This window comes from Canis lupus, chromosome 15 (genome assembly GCF_011100685.1).
Source record: "Canis lupus familiaris isolate Mischka breed German Shepherd chromosome 15, alternate assembly UU_Cfam_GSD_1.0, whole genome shotgun sequence".
NCBI lineage: Eukaryota > Metazoa > Chordata > Mammalia > Carnivora > Canidae > Canis > Canis lupus.
The window spans coordinates 49,974,534-49,999,070 of NC_049236.1; the positions used below are offsets into that span (position 1 = coordinate 49,974,534).

General features: G+C 44.8%; 1 protein-coding gene across 1 annotated transcript in view; it reads right to left on the bottom strand.

Annotated features, from left to right (window-relative positions):
* Nucleotides 1–24,537, bottom strand: part of GATB (glutamyl-tRNA amidotransferase subunit B) — a 90,456-nt gene that overhangs the window by 12,306 nt on the left and 53,613 nt on the right. Inside the window, 2 exon segments of the mRNA XM_038559026.1 lie at nt 7,471–7,549; nt 14,681–14,814. Of these exon segments, the coding sequence (XP_038414954.1) occupies nt 7,471–7,549; nt 14,681–14,814 (213 nt within the window).

Below are 24,537 nucleotides of genomic sequence, written 5' to 3' on the forward strand. Positions count from 1 at the left end.
TAATTTGAGTTATGGTGATCATTTTATAATGTATATAAATATTGAATCACTAAGTTATATGCCTGAAATTAACGCCAATACTGTGTGCAACCTATACTTCACTTAAAAAGTCAGTACATGTTCACTGTAGAAAATAAGGGAATCTAAATGATAAAAAGACATCACCTACACTTTCCATTCCCTCAAGATAACAAATGTATTTTAGTGTTTTCCTTCCCATATTTTTCTTTGTTTTGTAACATAGTTGCAGTTATAACATATGGACAGTTTGTGACCTGCTTTTGTTTTACTTTTGACAGAACTACTTTTATATATTAATAAAAAAATTTAATATCAGGTGTATTTATCATAATGTAATTAAATTATCCCTCTGGTAGGTATTTAGACTTTGACTAGTGTTTATTTTGTTCCTCTGCATGGCCTCCTAAAAATGTGCATTTAACATGTTCAACATTCAGGAAGAGAATGTAGAAATCTCAAGAGGGATCCAGATCTGCTGGCTCAAAATGGAAATCACCTGTGAGGACTTGCCTACAAAGAATCTATGCAGCGACTCTCTACAGGAAAATGAGGTGGGAAGCCCAGAGACCTGGAAACAGGCACGCCTGGCAAACACAGGAGGCCGCTCCCGGGCCTGCACCATTTCTCCTGGCCTGCAACGGCCACCCCGGCTCACAGCACAGAGCGGATCCACGCAGAATGACCCGGAGGTCAGCCTTTCCTGGCACCTAACACAGTGGGACCCGACAAGGCTCGAATGTCGGCTGGATTTGCCCGGGCCAAAAGCACCAGAATAGAGGTGGTGTGAGGCAGCCCTGGGGATCACTGCCAAACCACAGCATTCAGGAGGAAAAGCAGGACAATGCTAGGATGGATACTTTTAAACGCAGAGAGCTGGCCGCTCCCTGAGAAAGTAGGGCGAGGTAGGGCAGGGGTACAAAGGAGTGACGCTAGGGAACATTTCAGCAGCCTCCAGGAACAAAAGGGAGCTGTGTCTGGAGTGTTCTCCACCCCCAGTTGGAACACATCAGCCTATTGACTTTCCCAATCAGTCAAGTGGCCACTGCAGCCCAGCCCCAGCCCCCGGGGCCGAACGCAGTAGACTAATCCTGTGCTGGGTCCTGTTTCAGACCCAGACTATGCACTCCTGGCTGAAGCCCAGCAGCGGGGGAGCCCGAGGGGGCCGCCGGCCTCCAGGCCAGCCTCTGCAGGGCTCCCTGGCCCTCTTGCCGCAAACGTAATGGCCTCTGGGGTTGCCAGTTTCGTGCTGCAGCATAAATCCTCAGTTTTTGTCTGTGCTTAATCACCACCCTGGGAAGTACTATCAAAGTGCAATTGTTCCTGGCTATGCGGGCAGCTCCCAGGCCCTGCTGCTGCCCACCCAGGACAGGCATCTGTAGCAAGGGGTTCCGGGGGTAGTGAGGGCCATCTGTGTTAAGTGGCCACTGAAGGCATGGGGTCATGCAAGCTGGGAGGCCCCAGTCACTCGCTGACCACAGAGCCAGCTCTGACACCTGGGGCAGAAACTCAGCCTTCAGCTCCTGAGGGACCGAATTCACACACCCTTTCAACTACCACCCAACTGTTTCTCTAGCTAGTACCATTTTTAAAGTATCTGGAAGGAAGGATGGAAGGAAAGCAGGCAGGCCCCTTGCCTTTCCAGAGGTTTCCAGAGTCAGGGTGTGGAGGAAAGGCCTGTTCAAGGGAGAAGGCAGGGAGGGGGCTGTGACAGTTACAGAAAGGGAGGTCCCCTCTGCTCAAAGGCAAGTGAGCCTTGTGAAAGGTCATTCTTCCAGAAAGGCACAAACGACAACCCAAGCCCTTAAGAGAAGCAGGGCACAGGAACTGAAGCGCTGGAAGGGAGAAGACAACATCTAATCATTTTGTAACAGTTTTACTGAAGAACATATGGGCTTGGTGATTTCTCTTTAAAGCAGGCCCCAATGGAATATTACTCAGCCATTAGAAACGACAAATACCCACCATTTGCTTCAACGTGGATGGAACTGGAGGGTATTATGCTGAGTGAAATAAGTCAATCGGAGAGGGACAAACATTATATGGGCTCAGTCATTTGGGGAATATAAAAAAATAGTGAAAGGGAATAAAGGGGAAAGGAGAGAAAATGAGTGGGAAATATCAGTGAGGGAGACAGAACATGAGATACTCCTAACTCTGGAAATGAACAAGGGGTAGTGGAAGGTGAGGTGGGTGGGGGGTTGGGGTGACTGGGTGATGGGCACTGAGGGGGGCACTTGACGGGATGAGCACTAGGTGTTATGCCATATGTTGGCAAATTGAATTCCAATAAAAAAAGTAGCAAAAAAAATTTGCCAAAAAAAAAAATCATACTGCAGATTATATTGAGCAGTTTTTCAAAGTTTCCTATTTGATATAGGCAAATCTTTTAAAATTCAATGAAATGACTTTATTTTATGGCAAATAAAATAAATAAATAAAGCAGACCCCAAAGTAGACAAGAGGAAATGGGTTAAGTGGCACACCTATACGTTAAAATTCAATTTCCATCTCTATGGAATCCCAAGCCAGCTTGGTTCCACTAGAAATGCTAACTGGACAATTCCCAGGAGACTGTGGATCATCCACATCTATTTCAGGCGTGCCCAAAGGGGACACATTCTGTACAATTTCTCTTGGGGCTGTGGCTGGCCAGCAGTCTGGAAGGCACCCAGGGCCTCTGAGTCACAAGAGGCTCAGGACAGCAAGGATGCTGTCCTGTAGGGGAACTGCCATTCTGACAGCCCTCTCCTTGGTGAGGGAAGGAGAGGGGGCTGCTAGCCACGACTTCCACAGGTAGAACTGGATCCCGTGACAGAAATCTAGAGGATTCCGTCTACAGTTACCAGGAGGTTGCTCATGATGATAAATCATCTTTTTTCATTTCTGGAAAATAGAGGTGCTTCATGGTAGCAACCCCTGGCCTCTAGGGCGCCAAAGGGATGCGGTTTGTAAATCTCAGAAGCATTGCCAGAACACCTGCGAGGAAGGAGCAGTGAAGAGTGTAAGGGATGAAATAATGGGGGATGATGTAAGGCAGAGAGATGGATTAATAATAATAAGTTAGACAAAGTGGGAAATTCTTTGGAATTCAGAATTTTTAAAAAAGATTTTTATTTATTTATTTGAGAGAGAAAGAGAATATGTGTGCACAAGCAGGGATTGCAGCAGAGGCAGAGGGAGAAGCAGGCTCTCTGCTGAGCAGAGAGCTCGACTCAGGGCTCGACCCCAGGACCCCAGGATCACAACCCAAGCTAAAGGCAGATGCTCAACAGACTAAGCCACCCAGGTGCCCCGGAATTCAGAATGTTCTAAGGATAGGATGATTCTTTCTATGAATGTGTCATCCTTAGGAGCCAGTTACTTGGTCAACTTTTTTCCTCATCTCCTGGTCATCTAATCACTACCGGAACCTCTTCCAGTTCTTTTTTATTTTTTTTTTTAATTTTTATTTATTTATGATAGTCACACAGAGAGAGAGAGAGAGGCAGAGACACAGGCAGAGGGAGAAGCAGGCTCCATGCACCGGGAGCCCGACGTGGGATTCGATCCCGGGTCTCCAGGATCACGCCCTGGGCCAAAGGCAGGCGCCAAACCGCTGCGCCACCCAGGGATCCCCCTCTTCCAGTTCTGTCAGAGGGAAACACCTATAAGGAGTGGAAGCAGAGATTTTTCTGCTCTGCTTGAGTACCCTCTGGCTCACAGGGTTTCTCAAACCCAAGGCCTACTTGGATTCTTTTGTTAAATTTAGTAAAAATTAACTGTAACGTTTTTCTTTTAAGAAGAGTACACTATAAAAGACACAAAAAGATGCTCAATGTAGTTAGTCATTAGGGAAATGCAAATCAAGTCCACAGTGAGATACACTTTATACCTACTAGGATGGCGAGGATATGGGGAAACTGGAACTCTCGTACATTGCTGGTGGGAATGTTAGTGGTGGGTGCAGCCAGTTTGGAAAATGGGCAGCTCCTCAAAACGTTCAATGTATAATTACCATATGACCCAGAAATTCCATTCTCTGTACCCAAGAACCTTGAAAACATATGCTCAAACCAAAACATCTGAACACAAATGTTCAAAGCAGCATCTTCATAAGAGCCAAAAACTAGGGATGCCCAGGTGGCTGAGTGGTTGAGCACCTGCCTTCGGCCCAGGGCGTGATCCTGAAGTCCTGGGATCGAGTCCCACATCAGGCTGCCTGTGTGAAGCCTGCTTCTCCCTCTGCCTCTCTCTGTGTCTTTCATGAATAAATAAATAAATAAAATCTTAAAAAAAAAAAAAAAGAACCAAAAGCTAGAAACAACTCAAATGTCCATTTACTGACTAATGGATAGACAAAATGTGGCATCTATTTACAATGGAATATTCTTTAGCCTAAAATAGAAATGAAGTACTGGCATGAGCTACAATATGGATGGATTTTGAAAGTATCACATTAAGTAAAGAGGCCAGACATAAAGGGCTACATGTTGTAGAAGTTCATTTACATCAAATGGTCAGCAAATCCAAAGAGACAGAAAGTAGATTAGTGGTAACCGAGGGAATGGAGTTAGTGGGGAGTGACTGCTAATGGCTTATTTTTCGATGTGATGAGAATGTTCTGGAATTAGACAGTAGTGATGGCTGCACAGCTTTGTGAATATACTAAAAACAATGAACTGTCCACTTCATAAAGAAATAAACTAAAAAAAAAAAAACAGACTATAACCTCTTACTTTCTAACGTCTTCATTTCTAACCTCGTGTCTTGTCCATCTCATCAATCTATTCTTCTAATTACACGTGCGTGAAGGATACCTGGGATGGTGTTCACCCGGTATTAATGGTAGTGCTTTCAAGGTGGTAGGATCTGAAGATGTTTGTAGTTTTCTGCGCTAAATTCTTTATAATGAATATGACTTTTTTTTCCACCAGAAAATCAGTAAGTGATTTTCTTAAAAACAGGAAACAAAGTAGAAAAGTTAAAAAAGCAAAACTCCCAAGGGAATAGTGTATACAGGAGATTTATGCCGGCATACATCGAACACCTTTCTAATCAGACTTTAATTTTAGTTAGATTACCTCACAGCAGCCAGGATTCATCCTGCTTCCTTTGAACATGCTGGAAGTTGATAGAACCCAAAGGTGGCCCTAGCTATATCTGAACCAGCTGTCAGCATTAATTACCTAGCATTTTCCATTTCTTCCCATTGAACCAATCATATTCACTCTACTAGGCTTCCTTCCTCCTTCCTTCCCTTTTTTTTTTTTTTTTTTTTTTTTTTTTTACAGTAGAAAGAGCTTTTATTTTAGAGATAACAAAAAACCCCATATACACATAACACATATGGGACTTCAGAGGTGCAATCTCAGATTTTTTTTTAAAGATTTATTTATTCATGAGAGACACAGAGAGAGAGAGAGAGACATAGGCAGAGGGAGCAGCAGGTTCCATGCAGGAAGCCCGATGTGGGACTTGATCCCAGGAGCCACCCAGGTATCCCTCATATTTCTTTTTTCCCACATTCTTTCACCTGACATTCAGAGCCCCAGACAACCCACAGCACTATTTTATCCACAGAAAAAGGGACAGCTGAATGCCTTTTGCCAGCTGTTAAGACAATTTCTCTTTTGGGGTGCCTGGGTGGCTCAGTTGATTAAGTGTCTGCCTTTGGCTCAGGTCGTGACTCTAGGTTCCTGGGATCAAGCCCCACATCAGCCTCCCTGCTTGGTAGGGAGTCAGCTTCTCCCTCTGCCCTTCCCTTATGCTTCTGCATACATGCTCTCTGTCTTACTTTCTCAAATAAATAAAAATCTTTTAAAAAATTAAAATTAAAAAAAAATTTTAAAGATAATTTCTCTTTGTGTCACAGAATCATAACTAAACTGAAAGCAATACTTCAGAAACAAAACTAGAAACAACCTAGCATACCAGTGAGTTCCCTCTAGTTTGAAATTTCTTTTTAAAAAACTCTAACACCTGGGCAGCCCTGGTGGCTCAGTAGTTTAGCGCCGTCTTTCAGCCCAGGGCCTGATCCTGAAGACCCGGGATCGAGTCCCATGTCGGGCTCCCTGCATGGAGCCTGCTTCTCCCTCTGCCTGTGTCTCTGCCTCTCTCTCTCTCTCTCTTTCTCTCTGTGTTTCTCATGAATAAATGAATAAAATCTTTTAAAAAAATAAAAATAAAAATAAAAAACTCTAACACCTTAGGACAATCAACCCCTATTTCTAATACTTTATCCCTCCCTCCCTCCCTCCCTCCCTCCCTCCCTTCCTTCCTTCCTTCCTTCCTTCCTTCCTCTCTCCCTCCCTCTGTCCATCCTTCCCTGTCTCCTCCCACTCCCTGGTGGGGCAGGATGAGTGAGAAAGAGAAATTTTTTCCCCTTTCATTTCAAATGCTACAATTCATTTACTCTTATGTATATATAGAGAGAGCTTTCTTCTGCCCTCAGGCCATCTACTGTTTCTGTTACTGCCGAGCACTGTCATAAACATTTGTATTCTGACATCCAAGCAACCAAAATCCTCTCCTACATGTGCCAAGGTCCCTGCAACCGACAGCCTCACTGGGTGGCGGGTAAACAGAACCTTTGTTCGTTCTGTCTCCAGTTTCACTGTGCAGAGCTGGGTTCACACTCCATAGTGCCTTATAATTAGCCAAAAGCAGCTGCTTTTCCAAAGCCTCACTTCGTACCAGTCACTACTGTTGATGTGCATAAATATTAAATGCAAAAGGCACCATTAAAGGCACGTTACGTTTCTGGCTGAAGCACTGATGGCTTCAATATCCAAAGCTGAGATCAGGCAGCCGGCTTGGTGTTCTTTATCCCTTGGGTACTTGTTTCTAAGAGTTTTCTGGATTCCAAAGTCTCTTGCCCACCTCCGACTCTCAGGTGGAGGGAGATGAAGCAGAGGCCACCTCTGAAGCCACTGCTGTTTTTCTCAGTGTACAGACACTGCACAAGAGGAGGACACTGTATCTGTCGAATGACCTTATCCTCCTTGCCAGGAGACTGAATTTTAGGGGGCAATCAGGCAACGAAGAGCAGTAAGCCCCTAGCACTGGCTGCGAGGCTGTGGAGGATGGAGGAGGACCAGAGAGTCAGGGAGCGCCACCAAAGCTGCCCCCCCGTCTTGGCTTTGAGGGTGCAGGGGCCGTGCACATGCTCTGACGCCCCCACAAGCTGCAGTCCTGACTTTCACATAAATACGTGTTTGGAAAACATTCCAGGCAAAACCAAGCAGTAACTACTCCCCTGGTTAGGAAGATGAGAAGCATATAACCTAGACTGCACATACCAGCTTTTTTCCCTTTGCTAAATGAAATGTTTCTACCTTTTCAGTAGAAAAACAGCACATGCAAGCATTTAATTCTTCAATTATGAAATTCACTTAGTGATGGCAATTGGCATACAACATTTATTGGGAGAGCAGAGCAGTCAGAAACTTTAGGAAGTGTGGACATACATACCTGTTTAGCTGCTGATGAAGAGATTGCTTTTCTGTCCAGCAAGTTGAGAAGCTCAGCCAGCGCAGAAGGTGTGACAGGACTAGCAGCCCCCAAAAGGAGAGAAAATAAATGTACATTTCACACTGTCAGCATACCCATTTATGGTTAGTCAGAAGCAGAGCACTTGATTTTGTAGGTTTAAATAATTAAACCCACACCCAGGAATGGAACTAATATGCCAATTGGGCTCTATTTTATTTATTTATTTTGTATTTTAGGATATAACAAATTTCGGTGACTAGTGTTGTTTTTCTTTATTTTACTACTCAACAATAATGGCTGTTTGGCAGAAGTTGTAGCAACAGACAACTGCTCAGTTTAATTAGTCAGGAAAAGGAGTGGCTGCAAAATTCATGAACCATGACAAGAAAAAAAAAAACAAAAACAAAACAACCCAGTAATTAAATATTTTCAACTGCAAGATCAGCCTAAAAATTACTTCAAACAAAAGAGCTAACAAAGCTACTTTTCTGAGTGTTTTTATGCAAATATAAATTCTTTTTAATTGTAAGAGCTTTTCTTTAAGGGAATGGGATAACTGCCATCCCCGTCCTTAACTCTCCTCATGGGCATCTGCACAGACACTGTTCTCTCCAGGCTTACAACGGAAGGGCCCAGAATTCATCATATCCACGTTTCTAGGATGTGACTTATTTTCCAAGATCCCATGATTTAAAAAAAAAAAAAAAAAAAAAAAAAAAGGAGCAACCAAACCCAAAGTGTCACTGATTCACATTCAGGGGTAGGAGTGTGTTTGCATGGGGGGAGTACCTAGATGAGTGAAAAGACAACACTGAATTAGACACTATTTTTTAAAAGATATGCAATTTTGCTACTTTTAAATACAGCAACTAGACTAATAAAATGCTGTTTATCTGGGGCCATTAGGGGACTAGTTTTAAATAGATAGGAATGACTTATAAATAGCACATTAGTGTGAATGAAAGCTTCTGAAATGTCTAATGCCAAGTGAAAACACCTTCTGTTTATGCCTTAGTTCTCATCCATCACAATTAATTTCTTTGTAAGCTCTTAGATAATAAAAAGGAAACTGCCATATAACCTTCATCCAGTTTCCGTGAATTCCAAACCCAGTGAGTGCAAGTTTCACCAGCTCTGACTTACTGGACTCTGGTTCAAGTACAGTGAAACCTCATTACGACTGTTCATTCAAAGCAGCTGACACACAAAGACACACCATCATCCTTAAAGTCTTGGTTTATCCCAAAGTATGGATAAGAGGTAATTCTGAGAGGAAAATAAGTTTGGAGACTATCTGGTGTTATTAAGTTGGTATTTGGAACATCTGTGAACCACTCTGATTAAATCTCAACAGGAAGAAGGGCAGAGAGCTGGAAAAAAAACCGATAAACCCCTTTCCCAACCTTCCACATTACTGACAAGTAATAAAGAGTCAGGTTGTTTGAAAAATAAAGGTTCCTTGGGTGTTCTGCAATCCTAGAAAATACAGTGGCTAATTAGAGTGCAGACAGTATGTAGAGCCCATAATAAGCACTGACGTTGAACTGGATTTCTAGAGCATGCAGAAAAGAAAAGGTCCCTTCTCCCACATGAGTTGATATCAGGGATGTGGAGACAGAGAAGAACAGAAATAGAACATAACTAAAAATACTTTGCCTTTCATCTAATGACCTTAATTCACTAGTTAGGTCATCAATGTACGCTATAAAATATTTCCACTGACCTACCAGCACAGGAGATTTCTCACTCACCTTTCTGTCCCCACAAATGCTTGACACATAGTCAGTAATATTGGTGTCACAGAGCTCTTCCCAACAGGGACAGCTATCCGGTATATGGCATACATTAAATTTAGAAATGTCAGGGCTAACCAAAGATCAGTACCTGACATGCTGAGGGTAGAAGACCCCACTCATCAGTTAAATAAACAAACTGCAGATCTGCAACATAATGGCAGCCGAAGCACAAGCTATGGATTTGCTGCTGTCAGATAATGCTGGTTCTGCGACAGTGAATGTGTCTCCACTAAAGAAGAATCTGACAGTGAAAGGCTTAAGCTTTGCGTGCCAGCCTCCAATCCCCGGAGGCCCATGCATGTACAGAGGGATCTTCCCCATCTGCCAACTTCCTCCAGCCACCTAGAGCTCTTTTGGGATCACGACTCCATCCATCCCCAGCGTGGATTCTGGGAGCAGACACTGCCATCTGTACAGCCACACACACACCCAGCCCCTTCCCCTCATCTCAGAAATGTGTGGCTCATCTCAATCCCCACACTCATTTCTGGCCCAAAGTCGGCCTGTTCTGCTTCTGTTAAGTGGGCCCTGGACACCAGGTGTCTCTTGGAGCTCAATAATCCTTGTGTCCATCCTGATGGCTTCCCTGCACCCCGACTGGGTGCCCCAACCCAAGCACCTGTTCCAGACGGTCTCCTTCTTGGCACATGCCCTCACCTCTCACCTCATAAGGTCATCAGCTGTTGCAAGACTCAGAATTTTCTAGTGTGCCCTCTTCCTCTTCTTCCATCAAACAAACCCCTCGACTCATGCTTTTAGTTCCATGACTTTCCACTCTTATGGATCCCACTTGCATGTCTGTTTCCTCTCTCCTGGGGCTTTAATCATGCACCTTCACGAATGCTCAGATCTTCCCTCCCTTGAAAATGTCTGCAAGTGATCTTGGAGTCACTTGCTTCTGCCTGGTTTCTTACCCCACCTTTACCAATAAACATCCAGCACCAGTAGCTACTATCTACCCTTGTAAGCACAGCCATTTGGATACTAACTTTAGCCCTCTCTGGAAGCTGTTCTCTTTAAAAAAAAAAAAAAAAAAATCACATCCCCTTTGCTCTTGCGAAGCATAACAACTTTTCCCCATTATGCTGCACCCCAATCCTGGGCTACATTTAAAGGCTCTTGTGAAAACCCCTTTCCTTGGACCTCCACATTCTCTTCTTTATCCTTGATCGTCCCTTGTGCACTCCTGGCCTACTAATGAGGAGGAGCCAGCGTTCTTTTCCATATGATTATCTGCCTCTGCCTCAGGCCGGCAGAGGACGGAAGCACATCTGTTCCCAAGACGGCCACTGCTTCCTCAGGGTCCAGTTCTCTCTACCACTGGATTCAACTGCCTCTCACCAAACATGTTCTAAACAAGGGGTCAGCAAACTTCTTCAGGAAGTGCCAGAGGCCAAATCCTTAAGGCTTTGTGGGCCACATGTGGTCTCTGTTACACAGTTTCTGTTTTGGTTTATGAGATAATAACCACTGTTCGCTCAGGGGCTGCAGAATGATCTTTAACAGGCTCCAAACCCTGCAGCCCCACTCTTGTCCCCGCATGTCACACTGGACTTCTCTTCCTTCACCCTCAGGCACTCTTGGCTCAAAGGCCTGCCCTGGTTTGCTAGCACCTCAGGAACTGCTGCTCCTTGGCTGACCTAGAAGTTGGGGGTACTTGACTGGACTGGACAACTGGGCAGTGGCCCTTGCCTGATTTCACCATGAAACGCTTGGTCAAGGGATCTGTAATTTCCACTTTCTTAACTCAATCAAACCTGTTATTAATAGCAATTTAGAATGGGTTAGCAGAAAAACAACTTTCGAACCTATGCTCCAAATAATTGAAGAGCCAAGTTCAACAAGAGCTTTTCTGGTTGGACCCTTTAAACACCAGTCTTCTGACAGGTCTTTAAAGATGAATGCTAATTTGTAAAATCAGTTCTTGCCAATTTGACCTCTAGAGTGTTCCCTGTCAGTGTTATCGTAAGACTACTGCTAGCTCCATAGCTACTGCTGTTCTAAGCTTTGAAAATGTTCGCTGCAGCGGCTGACGATGTTCATTAATTAATGTTTGTTCCAAGGCGAGGCTGGTGTCTCCAGTCCAGCTAACAATGGTTCTATGGACTGTGTAGGAAGAGAGCTACTACAGCTTGCTTTTGGATCCTCAGTTCTTGTTCTATATAAATTGTGTAACAGAATTATTAACTGTTACGTAAACTCTCTCTTTACCTGCTTTTCGAACAACTCCATAGATGTTTATTCAGAATTGGGTACCCCTTGGGTTCTTAAAACTCTGGTGCTTATGAATTGTTTGGGTAAAGACGAGGAACTCCAAGTTCACTCAACAAGCTCATTTATCAGCCCTGGCACCTGTAGCAGCTACCAACGTGGTTGATAAGTAAACCCTGTAATTTCAGACTGACATCTAAAGATGCTAGTCTGAAAGTTAGGGGACTTGGTTCCTGGTCTCAGGGGTTGTGCAACCTGAGGTATGTCCCCTTACTAATCAGGGCCTAGACTTCCTCGTTTGCTAAAGGAGAGAGTTGAACCGGAAGTTGTCTGAGGTCTCTGCCAAGACTAAAATTCAGTGACTCTAAGGCCAACATCATCAATCATAGCCAATGACATGGAAAACCATAAATTTAAAGATCAGATTTACAACTCCTCCAAAAGCTCAAACCACATCATGGAGCCTTCCTGGCTTCTTCTGGCCAACATGAGTTTCCCTCTTCTTTGCTCCCATCGTACTGTGTCTACAACAGAAGCACCCCCTTCTGCCTCGGATTAAAATACTGACACATGAGTCTAGTCCTCCCCCGGAGATAGGCGAGCTCCGTGAGGGGCAGGATGGGGTCCTCCTTGTCCTACCACATGCACTGCACAGAGTTGCGCACTACTGCATTTACTGGATTTGTGGCTATCCTCCCCTATGACCCTTCCACATCCTCATTCTCCAGCCCTGCTTCAATCATACAGTCAGCTGTGCTTTCCTGCCATTTCCCACCCTCTGCTCCTACAAGTTATGTTCCTCCTTGGTCTAAAAACATATAGTCCATTGTCATTCCCAGCCTTGGCTCTCTACAGGTGTTGCCCACACCTCGGCCTCACCAAATCCTCTCCATTCTTTAAGGCTTTGGTATAGTTGTCTCTCCTCCATAAACTTTTCTAGATGGCTCCAGCCTTTGCTGAATGGCCACAATATTTTATGTGTAAAGAGTGGAGTTTCTGAAGAGAAGTCAATCCTAAAAGGTCAGGAATGAAAAACAGAGAGGCAACAGATGCCAAAGCAGTTTAGGGGGCTGAGGGTGGCTATTGTTTTGGTACTTAAAATACCAACCAGGCAAAGAGAAGGGAACACCGAGGGCCTGCTACGTGCCAGGCACTGTGTATTTTCTGCTCAAAAACCTTCAGAGGCAGGTATTGCCATTTTTGTTTTATAGTGAAGAAATGGAGGGTCAGGGAGGGGAACTTGTCCAAGGTCACTGCTGGTGAGGAGCCAAGTAAGGCAGTGAACTTGTGGCCAACTGGCTGCATTACTGCAGCATATACACACTGAAAAGGCTGAAAGTGAAGTTGGCACTGTACAACGTGACCTTCTCTGAGCCAACAATGTTTTGGAATCATGTACCAATGTACGTTTGTCCCCCTCCTCCACTCTCCACGGCCATGGGATGCTGCGGAGACAATGGCACACCTGCTGCCATGGGGTTCCACTTCCCTCTGGGACCTAGCCGGGCAGGGCCCGGTTGTCTGCCCAGGGTTCCTCATCCTCTCTCTCTCCTTCACTCCCTATACTTCAATCTGCTGCTTACTCTTCCCTTCTGCAAACTTTCCTTTCCTTTGGCTTCTGTGACACTCTGTCCTAGATTTCCTCTTCTCTGCCATTTCTTTTCCTCTGCCGTCTTCTCTGCCCACGCTTCTCACTTAGAGTCTAGAGGATCTCTAGCTCCTTCCTCAGCCACCCTATGAGGCCACAGCCTCCCGGATTCTCTTCTGTTTCAACAACTTCAATAACTATCTTTAAGCCCCTAAGTCCAAGTTCCACCTCTACTGGACTATGTACTTCTGTTCCCAGATATGTGATGCCCAGACTCACCTCAAGATTTTTACACATGCCATTCCCTATCCTGGAACACTTTTACCTCTTGGATTTTGCCTGCCTAACCTTACTCATCCTTCCCTCAGGCCTTTGCTTAGTTGTTACCTTCTCCTTCTCAGAGCACCTGAGCTCACTGCTTTTAAATCACCAGCTTCTAGACTGTCAGCTCTGAGAGGAGAGACTACATCTGTTGTGCTGACTGGTCTTCCCCATGTTTAGCACAGTGCTTTGCACAGAGTGGAGTCTAAATAAACATGTGCTGAATAATGAACAAATGAGAACTCTAGGATTGATACCTCCCAGATAGCTCTTGTCAGCGGTAGATCATATATCTGCCTGCCTCCTGGGTATCCCCATGAGGGGGACGTCTGTCCTACGGGCAGCCCAACTCAGCACGTCCAAAATGGAACATGGCATTCTGCCCCACCCCGTCCCTGTGAACTTATTCCTCCCCCTCTACCTCTCGCTAGACTGAAAAACGCTGCCCTTCATTTCACTCCACTGTCCAAGTAAGAACTGGAAGTTGTGCAATGTGAGATAATTGGTCCCCATTTACCTCGGCTCAGGCCCTTGGCATTTCTCACTGGCACTCCAGCAACAGGCTCCTTGCTTCTAGTCTGTTCCTCCAACTCTACTCCCTCAAAGTGACACTGGAGTGGACCGGAGATCTATGACTTTGAGAGCTGCTGACAGAAGGGCATGGTGGCCTCTGTGGCTTTCTCCTGAGCTTTCTTGCTTGCCTCCTTGGCACCCCAGAGTTTCTGGGTTTTCTGATCCTATACACCTGCTTGCCTCTGAGTGTCCAATGGCTACTCTCTTGCCTGGAATGCCCTTGCCCCTCTCATTACCTGGCAGCTCCCACTAGTCTTCAGAGCCTACCTCCAGCATCCCCTTCTGAGGGAAACCTTGTTCACCTTCAGGCTTTGGGTCAGGCCCACTTTGTGTCCATTGAGGGCACCCCCTGCACCTCTGGCCTAACAGGATCACACTTAGGTGACTGCCTGTTTTCTTACAGGCCTATATCCCCCCCCCCCACCCACCCAGCTTGTATTCTCTTGTCTTACTCATCTTTAGGCCCACAGCTCCAGCGCAATACAAAGGACAGCATGGACAAAGATTTGAACAAATAAATGAAATTTCAGATACGATAGAGGACAGCTTTAGAATTTGGAATTCACAGGGGGTGTGTGTGTCTTGTCAGGAGATCCTGAGCGGCAAGAGGGAGAACAAAACACTGGCCCTGCCCTACTTCAACTGTTTCTGGACACAGAGTTCATCATAAAGGAAGAAAGAATTCCCAGACCCCACTCACCTCTCATTGACAGCAAGGTTCTGTTGCTTTAAAAAACCCAGAAAATTGTTGAGGATCCAACTAGTTACTTTTTTTGGCTCTGCCCTAGTTTCTTTTATCACATTCTGGAAGAACTCCAGTAGGCCAACTTCATTCTGTTAAGAAAAAAAAAAATAAAATAAAATACACACACACACACACACACACACACACACCAAAAAATGAAAGCTCAGCATTCTGAAGGCAAATCTGAAACCATCACCCTCTGCCTCCTCTGGGACATCTACTTGAACTTTCTTAAACACAAATGGCACCAGGAGATTCTGATCACTTTCAGTAAACAGCAAGTATTCAACTTCTACTACTGTCACTGTGCATTTTTCTAATCTAGCATTTTCTCACAGGAATGAACATATTTCAGAGAAGCTGACTTGCTGAACCAGAGAAGGGTGATGCCCACTCTCACCCAAACTCACCGGCCCTCTCATCGTCAGCCTTGTGTGCCCTATGACCTTTACCCTCGAGCTGCATCCTTTATCCTCTGGCCCACGATGTTTGGCCTGAGTTGACTGTCCTTTCTCATTGCAGGTCTCTCCTCTGCTGGAAGTCCCCAGGATTGCGAGAGTAAGAAGGCAGGAGAGGAAGCAAATCAAGAAGGAAAAGAGAATATTCTATCTCTAAAAAAAATCAAAAGTGGATCATAACTGTATTTATCTTCACATCGTCCCAAGAAGTGACAGAAATGGTTTTCAAATGTTTTCAAAATGAGAAAGAACTCAGGCACATGTGATCCACTCAGACCACACGACCAATGGAGGCAGCAGTGGCTTCCAGGTCTTCTGAGCCAATACAGCGTATCCCTGCCTATCCTCCTGCTCTGTGAAAATAGTCATCAAAGGGACTTGAAGAAGATTCTACTGTCTTCCCCTCTGAAGTGTCAGCTCTGGCAGGCGGGGTCACTCTGTCCTGTTCACTCTACAACTAGAGCTAAGTCAGTGCTGGGCCATGGCAGCTATGTGGTAAGTACCTGTGGATGGAATCGATGCCTGCCATTGCCATGTGCATTTTTAAGAAAATCACAAGTGAATGCTCCTTCTGTATCATGCCATGTTCACCTTTAAATATCAGAACTGCCACAATCATGCCTAAGAGTAACCCCAAGGCACTCATCAAGTGCCTTAACTGCCAGCTAACTGCCAGCTCATTTCAGTTTGGCAGAACCAAAAAATTTGGCTAAGTCCATCCTTTGTTTTCCAATAAGAAAAATGAAAACATGTGCTTCTCACATGTAAGAAGCCAAAACTTCCAAATGCAGAGGGAACACATGTTTAGTAGATTTCCCTTACCTGCTGCAATTCAAACCAAACCATGCTTTCTTTGAAATAATCTTTTTAACTTTATACTATGAGTAAGGCTCTCACCCTTGCCCCTTTCAGAAAACCTTCGTTAAGCAAAGGAACTTTTGGAAAAATAAGATACTGGGAAGAAGCAAGACATACTAACAAAAGTGCTCTGAAAGTTCAGCTGTTATAGATGCTGTAAAATACACAAAGGCATACGGTTGCTAAATTCCATAATAAAAAATAATCTACGTGCCCTTTGTAACAGATAAATTCTCTGGTGACAAGCCTACTGAAATAATCCCATAATCATCTCTTGAATCTCTTTTCAAGCCAACGTTACTATTCTGCTCATGCTAAACCAGGGCAAAGGCCACCTCAGCAGCCAAGGCTTGACTGCAGATAAAGGCAAATGCAGGCAGAACGAAGAGGTTCTGCTTCACTTATGGAAAAGTATTCAAACTTCCACAAACCTCTGGGGAAGGAGAAAACCGCTATCTGGCCCAAATCAGACAAGCAGAAGTCCCTTTGTTCTAACCCAGACAGGCTGGCCCACTGGTGAAAAGAGCTGTCAGAACGAGAACTCTTTGCTTTGCCAAGGGAAGGTTTTCTAAATCCACCCAGAAATATTGCGCTTGAACTCCCAGGCTTGGCTGAGTTGCTGGGACGTGATGAATATCTATTCTCCTACCCTTGGGTGGTTTTTTTATTGGATGGATAACATGGCAAGTCAGATTTCTGTTTGTCTTTTTGTGTCAGGGCTGTGATGAAGCCTCTCCGAGCTGGAACCGTTCTTCGCTGGGGGATGCGCGGTTTCAGCACGCAACTGCAAGCGCACAGGAGAATCTGCGATGGGGATGGGGTGAGCTGCGAGCAGCAGGGCTGCAGACGGCCGAGCTGCTGCCGACCAGAGCATGACGGATCAATACAAAGTCATGCTTCGGCTGCCCACTCTGGCTCTTTAGATCAGAACCCCACGTTTCAAGGAAAAAAACCCACAGCATTCTAGATAAGGTTTTCTTAGTTTTTCTATGAGATCAGCAACTGCTAATAAGCTCGGCACAAATATCACAAGTCCCTGGTGAACATGGCAGTGCAGCCATCTGGTTTTCTCAGGAAAACACTGGGCTGGTGACTCCCTTACCTAAAAACCATAGTAAGAGCGACGCAAGAAGGCCACTGCATCAGGGAACCCCTAACTTCCTTCTCAAAGGCAACAACATGCAAGTGTCTGGCTCAGCACTAACCTATCCTACGTCAGACAGAGCTGACACCATAGCTACACAGCGCCTCAAGTCGCCCGGCCAAATGTCACACTAATTGTTCCTTCAGCCACAGCTAGCACAGCAGTGACAACTGGGCCCGTCCTTGGTGTCACACCGGACACCCTATACAGCTCTATGACCGGGAAGCATCCTTTTCACATTTTAATCAAATTTCCCCGGAGCATTCAATTACACCAGAGCCAATGCCAGGACAGCCCCTTAGACGCTAATAAGAACCCTCCGCTGCAAATGGATCTGTCAGTCGGTCAATGCAGGTGTGAGGCAAGGCACAGGGATCACCTCACTTCGCAGCCTGGTCTGGGAAGGAACCCCGATCTACCCTTGCATCAGTTCCCAGAAGCAGTATCTTTTCGCATTCTACTGTCTTTTTGTAAAGCTGTCTTTTAAGTTCTACCCTCGGGGATGACAAAACGTCGGAAGACTAGAAGTTGGAATAGGATGAAGGCTGATTTCTCAACCACCATTCCCGTTCTAAGTCCCACGCCCTTTGAACCTGATGAGAGGGCAGAAATTAGCTGGACTATATTTAGAAGGAGAATGAAACCTGAGAGAGACAGCTGCCCAGTGGCAGCCCCAGAGAAGAAAAAGCCCACAGAGTACAAGTTGAGGAACAGCTGATTATGCGGCAGGGAGTGACCTGGCAGCTAAGGAACCCCAGATTAGCAATCCGGGGCTAGTTAAAAAGCTTTCAGGACTATTTCCAGAATGGCCCTTAGACACAGAGAAGGGCAGCCAGCCCTAGCGGGGAGCTTCACGTGGCTGCTGCTCCTGCTGATGCTACCAACACTTTTTAACAACAACAATAGGTGAGGGGCACTATTCTAAGTGGTCTCTATATTCACTCATTTTATTCCTAATGACAACTATTAACGGATACTAGTAGAACTCTCTCTTACAGATGAGGACACCGAGGCATTAACTTGCTTGAAGTTACACAGCAAGAAAGCAGTAGAACGGAGATTTGAACCTCTGTGGTCTGTGCTCTTAATCTCCATGTTACACTGCCTCTGCTGAAAAAATATCATGTTCCTGCCTTCCCGGGGACTGAGACTGAGCACCTACCAGTGCCAGGCACAATGTGAAGCAACTAGCTCATTAGAAGAATGCACTTTCCCACCACTCCCATTATTTTATTTGGTACCTGCCAGCTGTTCAAAGGTTCTTCACATATTAAAAATGTTGCAAAGGCCCTTAGCAATTAACTTAGAAATTAGGAGAAAATGGCAGGTTCTCTTTCTCCCTCTGCCAACATACACCTATACCACCTGGCACACTCTGCTGTGGCGGGACACACACCTGCTCCCAGATCAGGAAGGCAGTGTGCGTGCGCGCGCGCACACACACACACATACACACACACACCCTCACCCTCTGCCCCGAGCTGTACAGAGCTCCTGGGGGACAGGAGGGTGGCCAGAGTTCCCTGGGCTCTCTTCTGCATCCCTTCCACACCTCTCCTCACAGAAGTTACAGTGAGTACGCCTCAAACAAGACACTGCCCAATTCTGAGGCACCTTCTGACATTAGAAGACCACTCCCATAATTGCTCACATAGTTCTGGTACCAAGCATACTGCATCTTACTGCCTACTAACTTTTCTGATCTGGGGACTTCGTGCACCAGTTTATACCTAACTGGGCAGACCATTCCTGTGGTGGGAGTAGCTGACTGCACGGCAGACCCTGCCTCTGTGGACTGAACAATTGTGGCTTCAACTAGGTGAGGGGCTCACAGGTCATGACATCTCATCCTGTGGAGGTACAGATAGGAACTATCTGGCACCTGGCAGGGGTGCCGGGGTGAGCAGCGACTGAGCATTTCTGCCAACACTGTAAGAGGGCCCAGCGTCTGTATATCGGTGGGGACACTGTGGTTCCCTCTTAATTCCTATGAATTTGGTCATGCTTACAAAGTGAGAAAAACAGAATGCAGACCCACCACCTTTGTGAAAAGTGGCCCTAAAAATAACATTGAATGCTAGTGTTGGGATGGAAATGGAAATTAGACTGTGTGTGGCAGGTTCTAGGGAAAGAAAGCAGAAGTTATGGCAAGATTAAGGACTGACACATTCAGTAGGGTGGAGGCTTGGATCGATGATATGAGTGAGCCTTCCCTCTGCTTTTCATGGAAACAAGAAATAGCTGCGGAAATCTTACAGTGGCGGAGGGGTGGGGAGAAAGACTCATCCAGTGGAGTCGTCAGTGGGGGAAAAACTAAAGGTAGTTAATTGGTGGTGTGAGACTAGGATAGGAAACCTTACTTTCACTGGAGTATGTCAGGAGGAAGCCAGAATCCTGAGCCATCATGGCCACTTTGAAGTGTATGGAAATCTGGAGAAGTTTGGAAATCGACCCAGAAACACCAAGACAGATTCTCTAGTCGGTCTCAGAAAATACACAACTAGAAAAGTCTACAGTCCTATTTTGGTCCTGGGTCATGTTCCCAGTGGGCCTGGAAGCCCCTAAAATCTGAGCAAAACTCTGGTCCCAAGAATTTCACTTGTGCTTTGTTCCTAGCAAAGTTGGGAAGTATACGTCTGAGTTTAACTCAGGATAATGGTTCCACTCAGAGAGGGTTCACACCTACGTTTGGCTTGGACTTATGTGAAAATGAGTTTACATTCTCCGAGATACATGAGCTCTAGGCAGGATGAGCAGAATCCAATTTGGCAATAAGACTTTCTTGGGATAAACAAAATCCAAATAATTCAAGTAATAAAAGTTGACAGCAGACTGGCGTAATTAGAAAACCATATCTTCAAGAATGGGCCACAGATAGTATGCTGTCAAGAAATCAATTCTGATCATAATCACATTTTCAATGTGCCTAAAGCCACCATTGTCGAATGGGCCCCACAAAGAGGAAACCTGTGTTGGTCAACAGCAGCTTTCTGGCTGCTGTTAAAAATAGCAACAAAGCTTCCAGGCAGTGTTTGCTCATTTGTTCCAAGATCTGACTGAAACCTGAAATAGTGTATTTTAATTGTCCCCAAAAGGAAATCATTTCATAAATAGGAAACCCAGCTTTAGGATAGATGAAGAGAGTCCCTGTGAATCCCCAAGGCTGGGCACTCAGGACTTCACTCCTCCCTGCACTTTTGCTCCAATGGGCAGGTCCCTGAGGGGGTCAAATAAATCTGAGTTCAAAACACTCATCTCTGAAAGTCCTCTGTCACTTGCATCTGAAATAAACGAATTGTTGGTTTTTCAGGAGTAAAGTTAGAAGATGCATCTTTTATTCAGTTTTACCAGAACAAAATATCGGTTATGTTTCTAGTGCACAGAGTAACTATAAAAGCACCCGTAAGCTGGCAAACACTGGGTGCAATTTTATAAAACGAAGAATAAAATCAATTTCGAAAATTACATGGAGCTGAAATATGGTGAGCGACGATGCTGACCAAATGGATTTTCCTTCAGCAGTAGTTAGAAGGCCAGGGCTGCACTCCTCAGTACACCTAAACAGTCTAAAACTGGTCACTATAGTTCCAGATGCCTTTTTAAACTATTAGTTTTAAAGTACTATTACCTACTGGTATACAGATATTTATCATGGGAAATTATTTTATAGATAGTTGATCCAAAACGAAAACCAAGCCATATCTCGGTTACTAGAAACTCAAAGCAAAACTCTTCGGAAAACAACCCATTTAACAATCAACCCTAGTCATATTTTTCCTGCCTCTCTCCCTGGAGACATCGTACCCTTTTTCATGGTGTCAGAAACAAAGGAATATGACTTCAAATGGAGAAAAAGCATCTGGAGAAAATGAAGTTGCTAAAATGAGACTACACATCTTGAGGTTGAATACAAGGACAGACAGACCTGTATGGCAGCACGGGCCACTAATCTAGAGGTTCACAATCACATTTTCCTACAGTCTCACTGGGGCCATGCTGGAGTTTTCTTAAAAGTTCGCTTGCACAGCTCTCAATGTGTTAGCGGCTATTTGGGGCCAGTGCTCTTGTCCCCAGCAACTCATTCCAGGGAGTCTGCTTGGCTGTATTTAGATTCAGTGAGGATTCTGCTGTGTCACTCATCTTCAGGGGGAAGTGAATCATTCCCTTCCTTCTTTCAGCTGGGGAGGATAACAGTGCCAGTTACCTGTGCAGAGCCCTCCCGGCTCCCAGGTGTCAGAGGTGAGATCTGAAATCAAGACTGTCTCTCTCTCTGTGTTTCAACCCATTGCCCTGCAGGGCTACTTGGGAGAGTTAAAAGCGACATGGAAAAGATAAAGCTCTTTAACCTGAAAACAGCACAGGGAGCCGTGGTGAGTACAGCAGGCCCTCAAGAAACACTGAATTGGGAATGCTACGCCATTCCTCCGCTGAAATCTTGATCAGACTCACATCTTTCCATCTACTGAATTTGTACACGGCCAGCCGCCCTGCGAGCTCGTACCTGGTCCTTACCATGTGCCTACCGTGTACGGGACTGCGTGACATGAGGCAACAGGCAAAATTATCCCACAAACCTCACCAACCCACCCCCCCATTCTGCCCTCTGCGGAGACCTTTTCAATGATTCATTCAGAAGGAGCCAAGAACCTGAGGCAGCAAGTTTGAGAAGGAAAATAAAGTTGCAGAGGAGAGCTGACATCTCTTTTTTGTGACTTAAATTTTCTACTTGGAAAATGGATAGAATTTCTGTTTCTCATTGGAGTTGATGAATTTTCACTAAATTTAGGAGAGCACACTACTTCTTTATTTATGAGGCAGTCTGACATCTTAAAAACCAAGCAGAGTGGTCAGAAGTTTTAAATGAACCAATGGTCTGTGGCTGTTTCACGAAGCATTAGTGGGACTGTATGAAACATTAGAATTAACAAAAGTAAAAACTCTATTTTCTCTGTCAAGTGATCTAAAACAGCAATGAACTTGAACCATCATTGCTGTTTGGAATTGTGGCACATTACATGTGTGGGCAGGCAGCAGACCTTGGACATGTAAATAAAGCGTGGGCCCTGAAGTCACTTCAGACCACTGAACCTGGCTTCCCAGAGGCTTGGCTAAGTTACTCAATGTCTTACACTCTACCACAGTTTATGTTTCCTTATCCATAAAATGGGGAGAACAACAATATTTATCAGAGAGCTGTTGTAAGGGTAAATTAAAAAGTGACCCGTGAGGTGTCTGGGTGGCTCAGTTGGTTCAGTATGTGACTCTTGATTTCAGAGTGGTTGAGAGTTCAAGCCCCCCCCCCACCCCATTAGGCTCCATGCTGGGCCTGGAGCCTACTTCACAACAAAGTGACCTGCTATAAACTGTAGAACCTGCTGTCAGGGAACAGCGATTTTCTTGTCCTGCTTAAGCAAATGACTACAATTTGTTTGCATTCTGAGTCAGGTAAGGCAGATACCTGTGGGGATATCTCTTCCTAAGACATCGCCCTGGGATTATCTGCTAAGAAAAATGCACATGCATATCATCTACATCATTCTCATAATTACTCTTGGGATATACTGACTCAGAGAAGGACTTGCTATGCTATTAGAACCTCTCATTTTTCAGGATCCTAATACCTGGATCTCAGTTTCTACATTTCTATTCCTTAATCCTTATAAATGAGGTCAGCAATCAAGGCAATTTGACATAAGAAAGGGAAGCAAAGTGAACTAAATAGGTTGAAGTTTCAGATGGAGCAAGATACTTTTAACATGACCAGAGGAAAAAACAGTACTACAGGTTTTCTGTTGGGAGGGGACTGTCAGGAGGGTTTAAGAGAGAAAACCAGGATGTAGACTGGATTTAATATCATAAAAGGACCAGTTCAGAAAACAAGAGTCAGAGAGGCCAAGTGGCTTGCATCTGGACACAGTACAGAGGGATGGTTAAAGTGGTGATCCAGGTCCTTCTCACCCAGAGTTCAGTGAGACTGGTATCATCTCATGATTTGCTAGGGAATCAAGAGCAGTTTATGGATATGACCTTTAGAAACACGGATGCTTTTATCAGAAAGGCTGCTGCTTCTAGGACTTTCATGAGTATTGTAACAGTATCATTTGTCCATTCACTGAACATTCACTGAATGCCTACTATGTACCAGACACTGTTGCAGATGCTAAAATATTAGAGTTCTGTAAATATCAAGCATAAATCATAAGCCAGTGCTTATCACAGAATAAATGACCAGATAAAGACTAGAGTTAAATTCTGAAGTGTTTCTTATTTGTGGGTGAGGCATGTGTGTGAGCGTGGATATGTGCTTAAATGCTTAACTGAATAAGCAATCTGAAGGTACAGAGCATGGAATCAAGGCTCTGCAAAGCACACCTCCACCACTGCTATTTATTTAATGAATACTCCTGGGCACTCTTTAAATTGAAAGATGGTTCATTAGATTTGTGCATCTGCCCTTCTCAGCAATCTGTTGTGTTCCTGATGAAGGCAGGAAAAAACATGAATATATCATTTTCAGGTCTCAGTAACTCAGCTTTCAATGATTACAAAGTCGTAAAGAGCTGAGGATGCCCACTTTCAGGAAAACAATTTGTCTGAATCACTCTCTTTCCACTGCTATTAAATTGTCTTTCCACTCATCCTTGAAAATCCAAGTACTAGCCCTTTAAAACACACACACACACACACACACACACACAATTTTTTGTACCTAATACATTACCTTCAAGCTATAAAAATAAGCGTATTTTTTAAGATATTAAAAGGTAAGTCCCTTCAAAACTGACTCAAAAATCACCTCCTTCTTTTAGTTTTTCCCTTTCATCCCAATCAAGGTAATCACTGCCTCCTTGGGTTCCCATCACACATTATGCATCTATCTCTTGCAATCTGACCCAGGGGCTGGTTAGCTGCATCATGTGTGTCTATGTATATAAATAAACTCTTGGAAAGCAAAGAAACGTTTTTTTCCCCCAAATCTTTGTCCCTGAGTACCTGCTACACAGGAGATGCAAAATAAAAGTCGTGGACTGAACAGAAGAAAGACAGGTTCCCCTCAACAGGACCTTAAACCATGACCCACTCATGGGGCACCCTCGGCAAACATTTATGCAAGGCCTCCTGTGAAGGACACGTGAGGGTGCCTGGGACACAAACACGAGCATGAGAATGTCCTTGCCCTCAGAGGACTGGCTTTCCTTGAGGACACAGATGCTCCCCACCATCACTCATATGCTTGTCGGAGGCCAAGTGTGACAGTGCTAGAGATATGCTCTCTGAAGGGAGCATATGTTTACAGACAGTGCCTTGGAGAGAAATAGCCATATTCTTGAGAGGAGTTGCTCAAAGGTCTG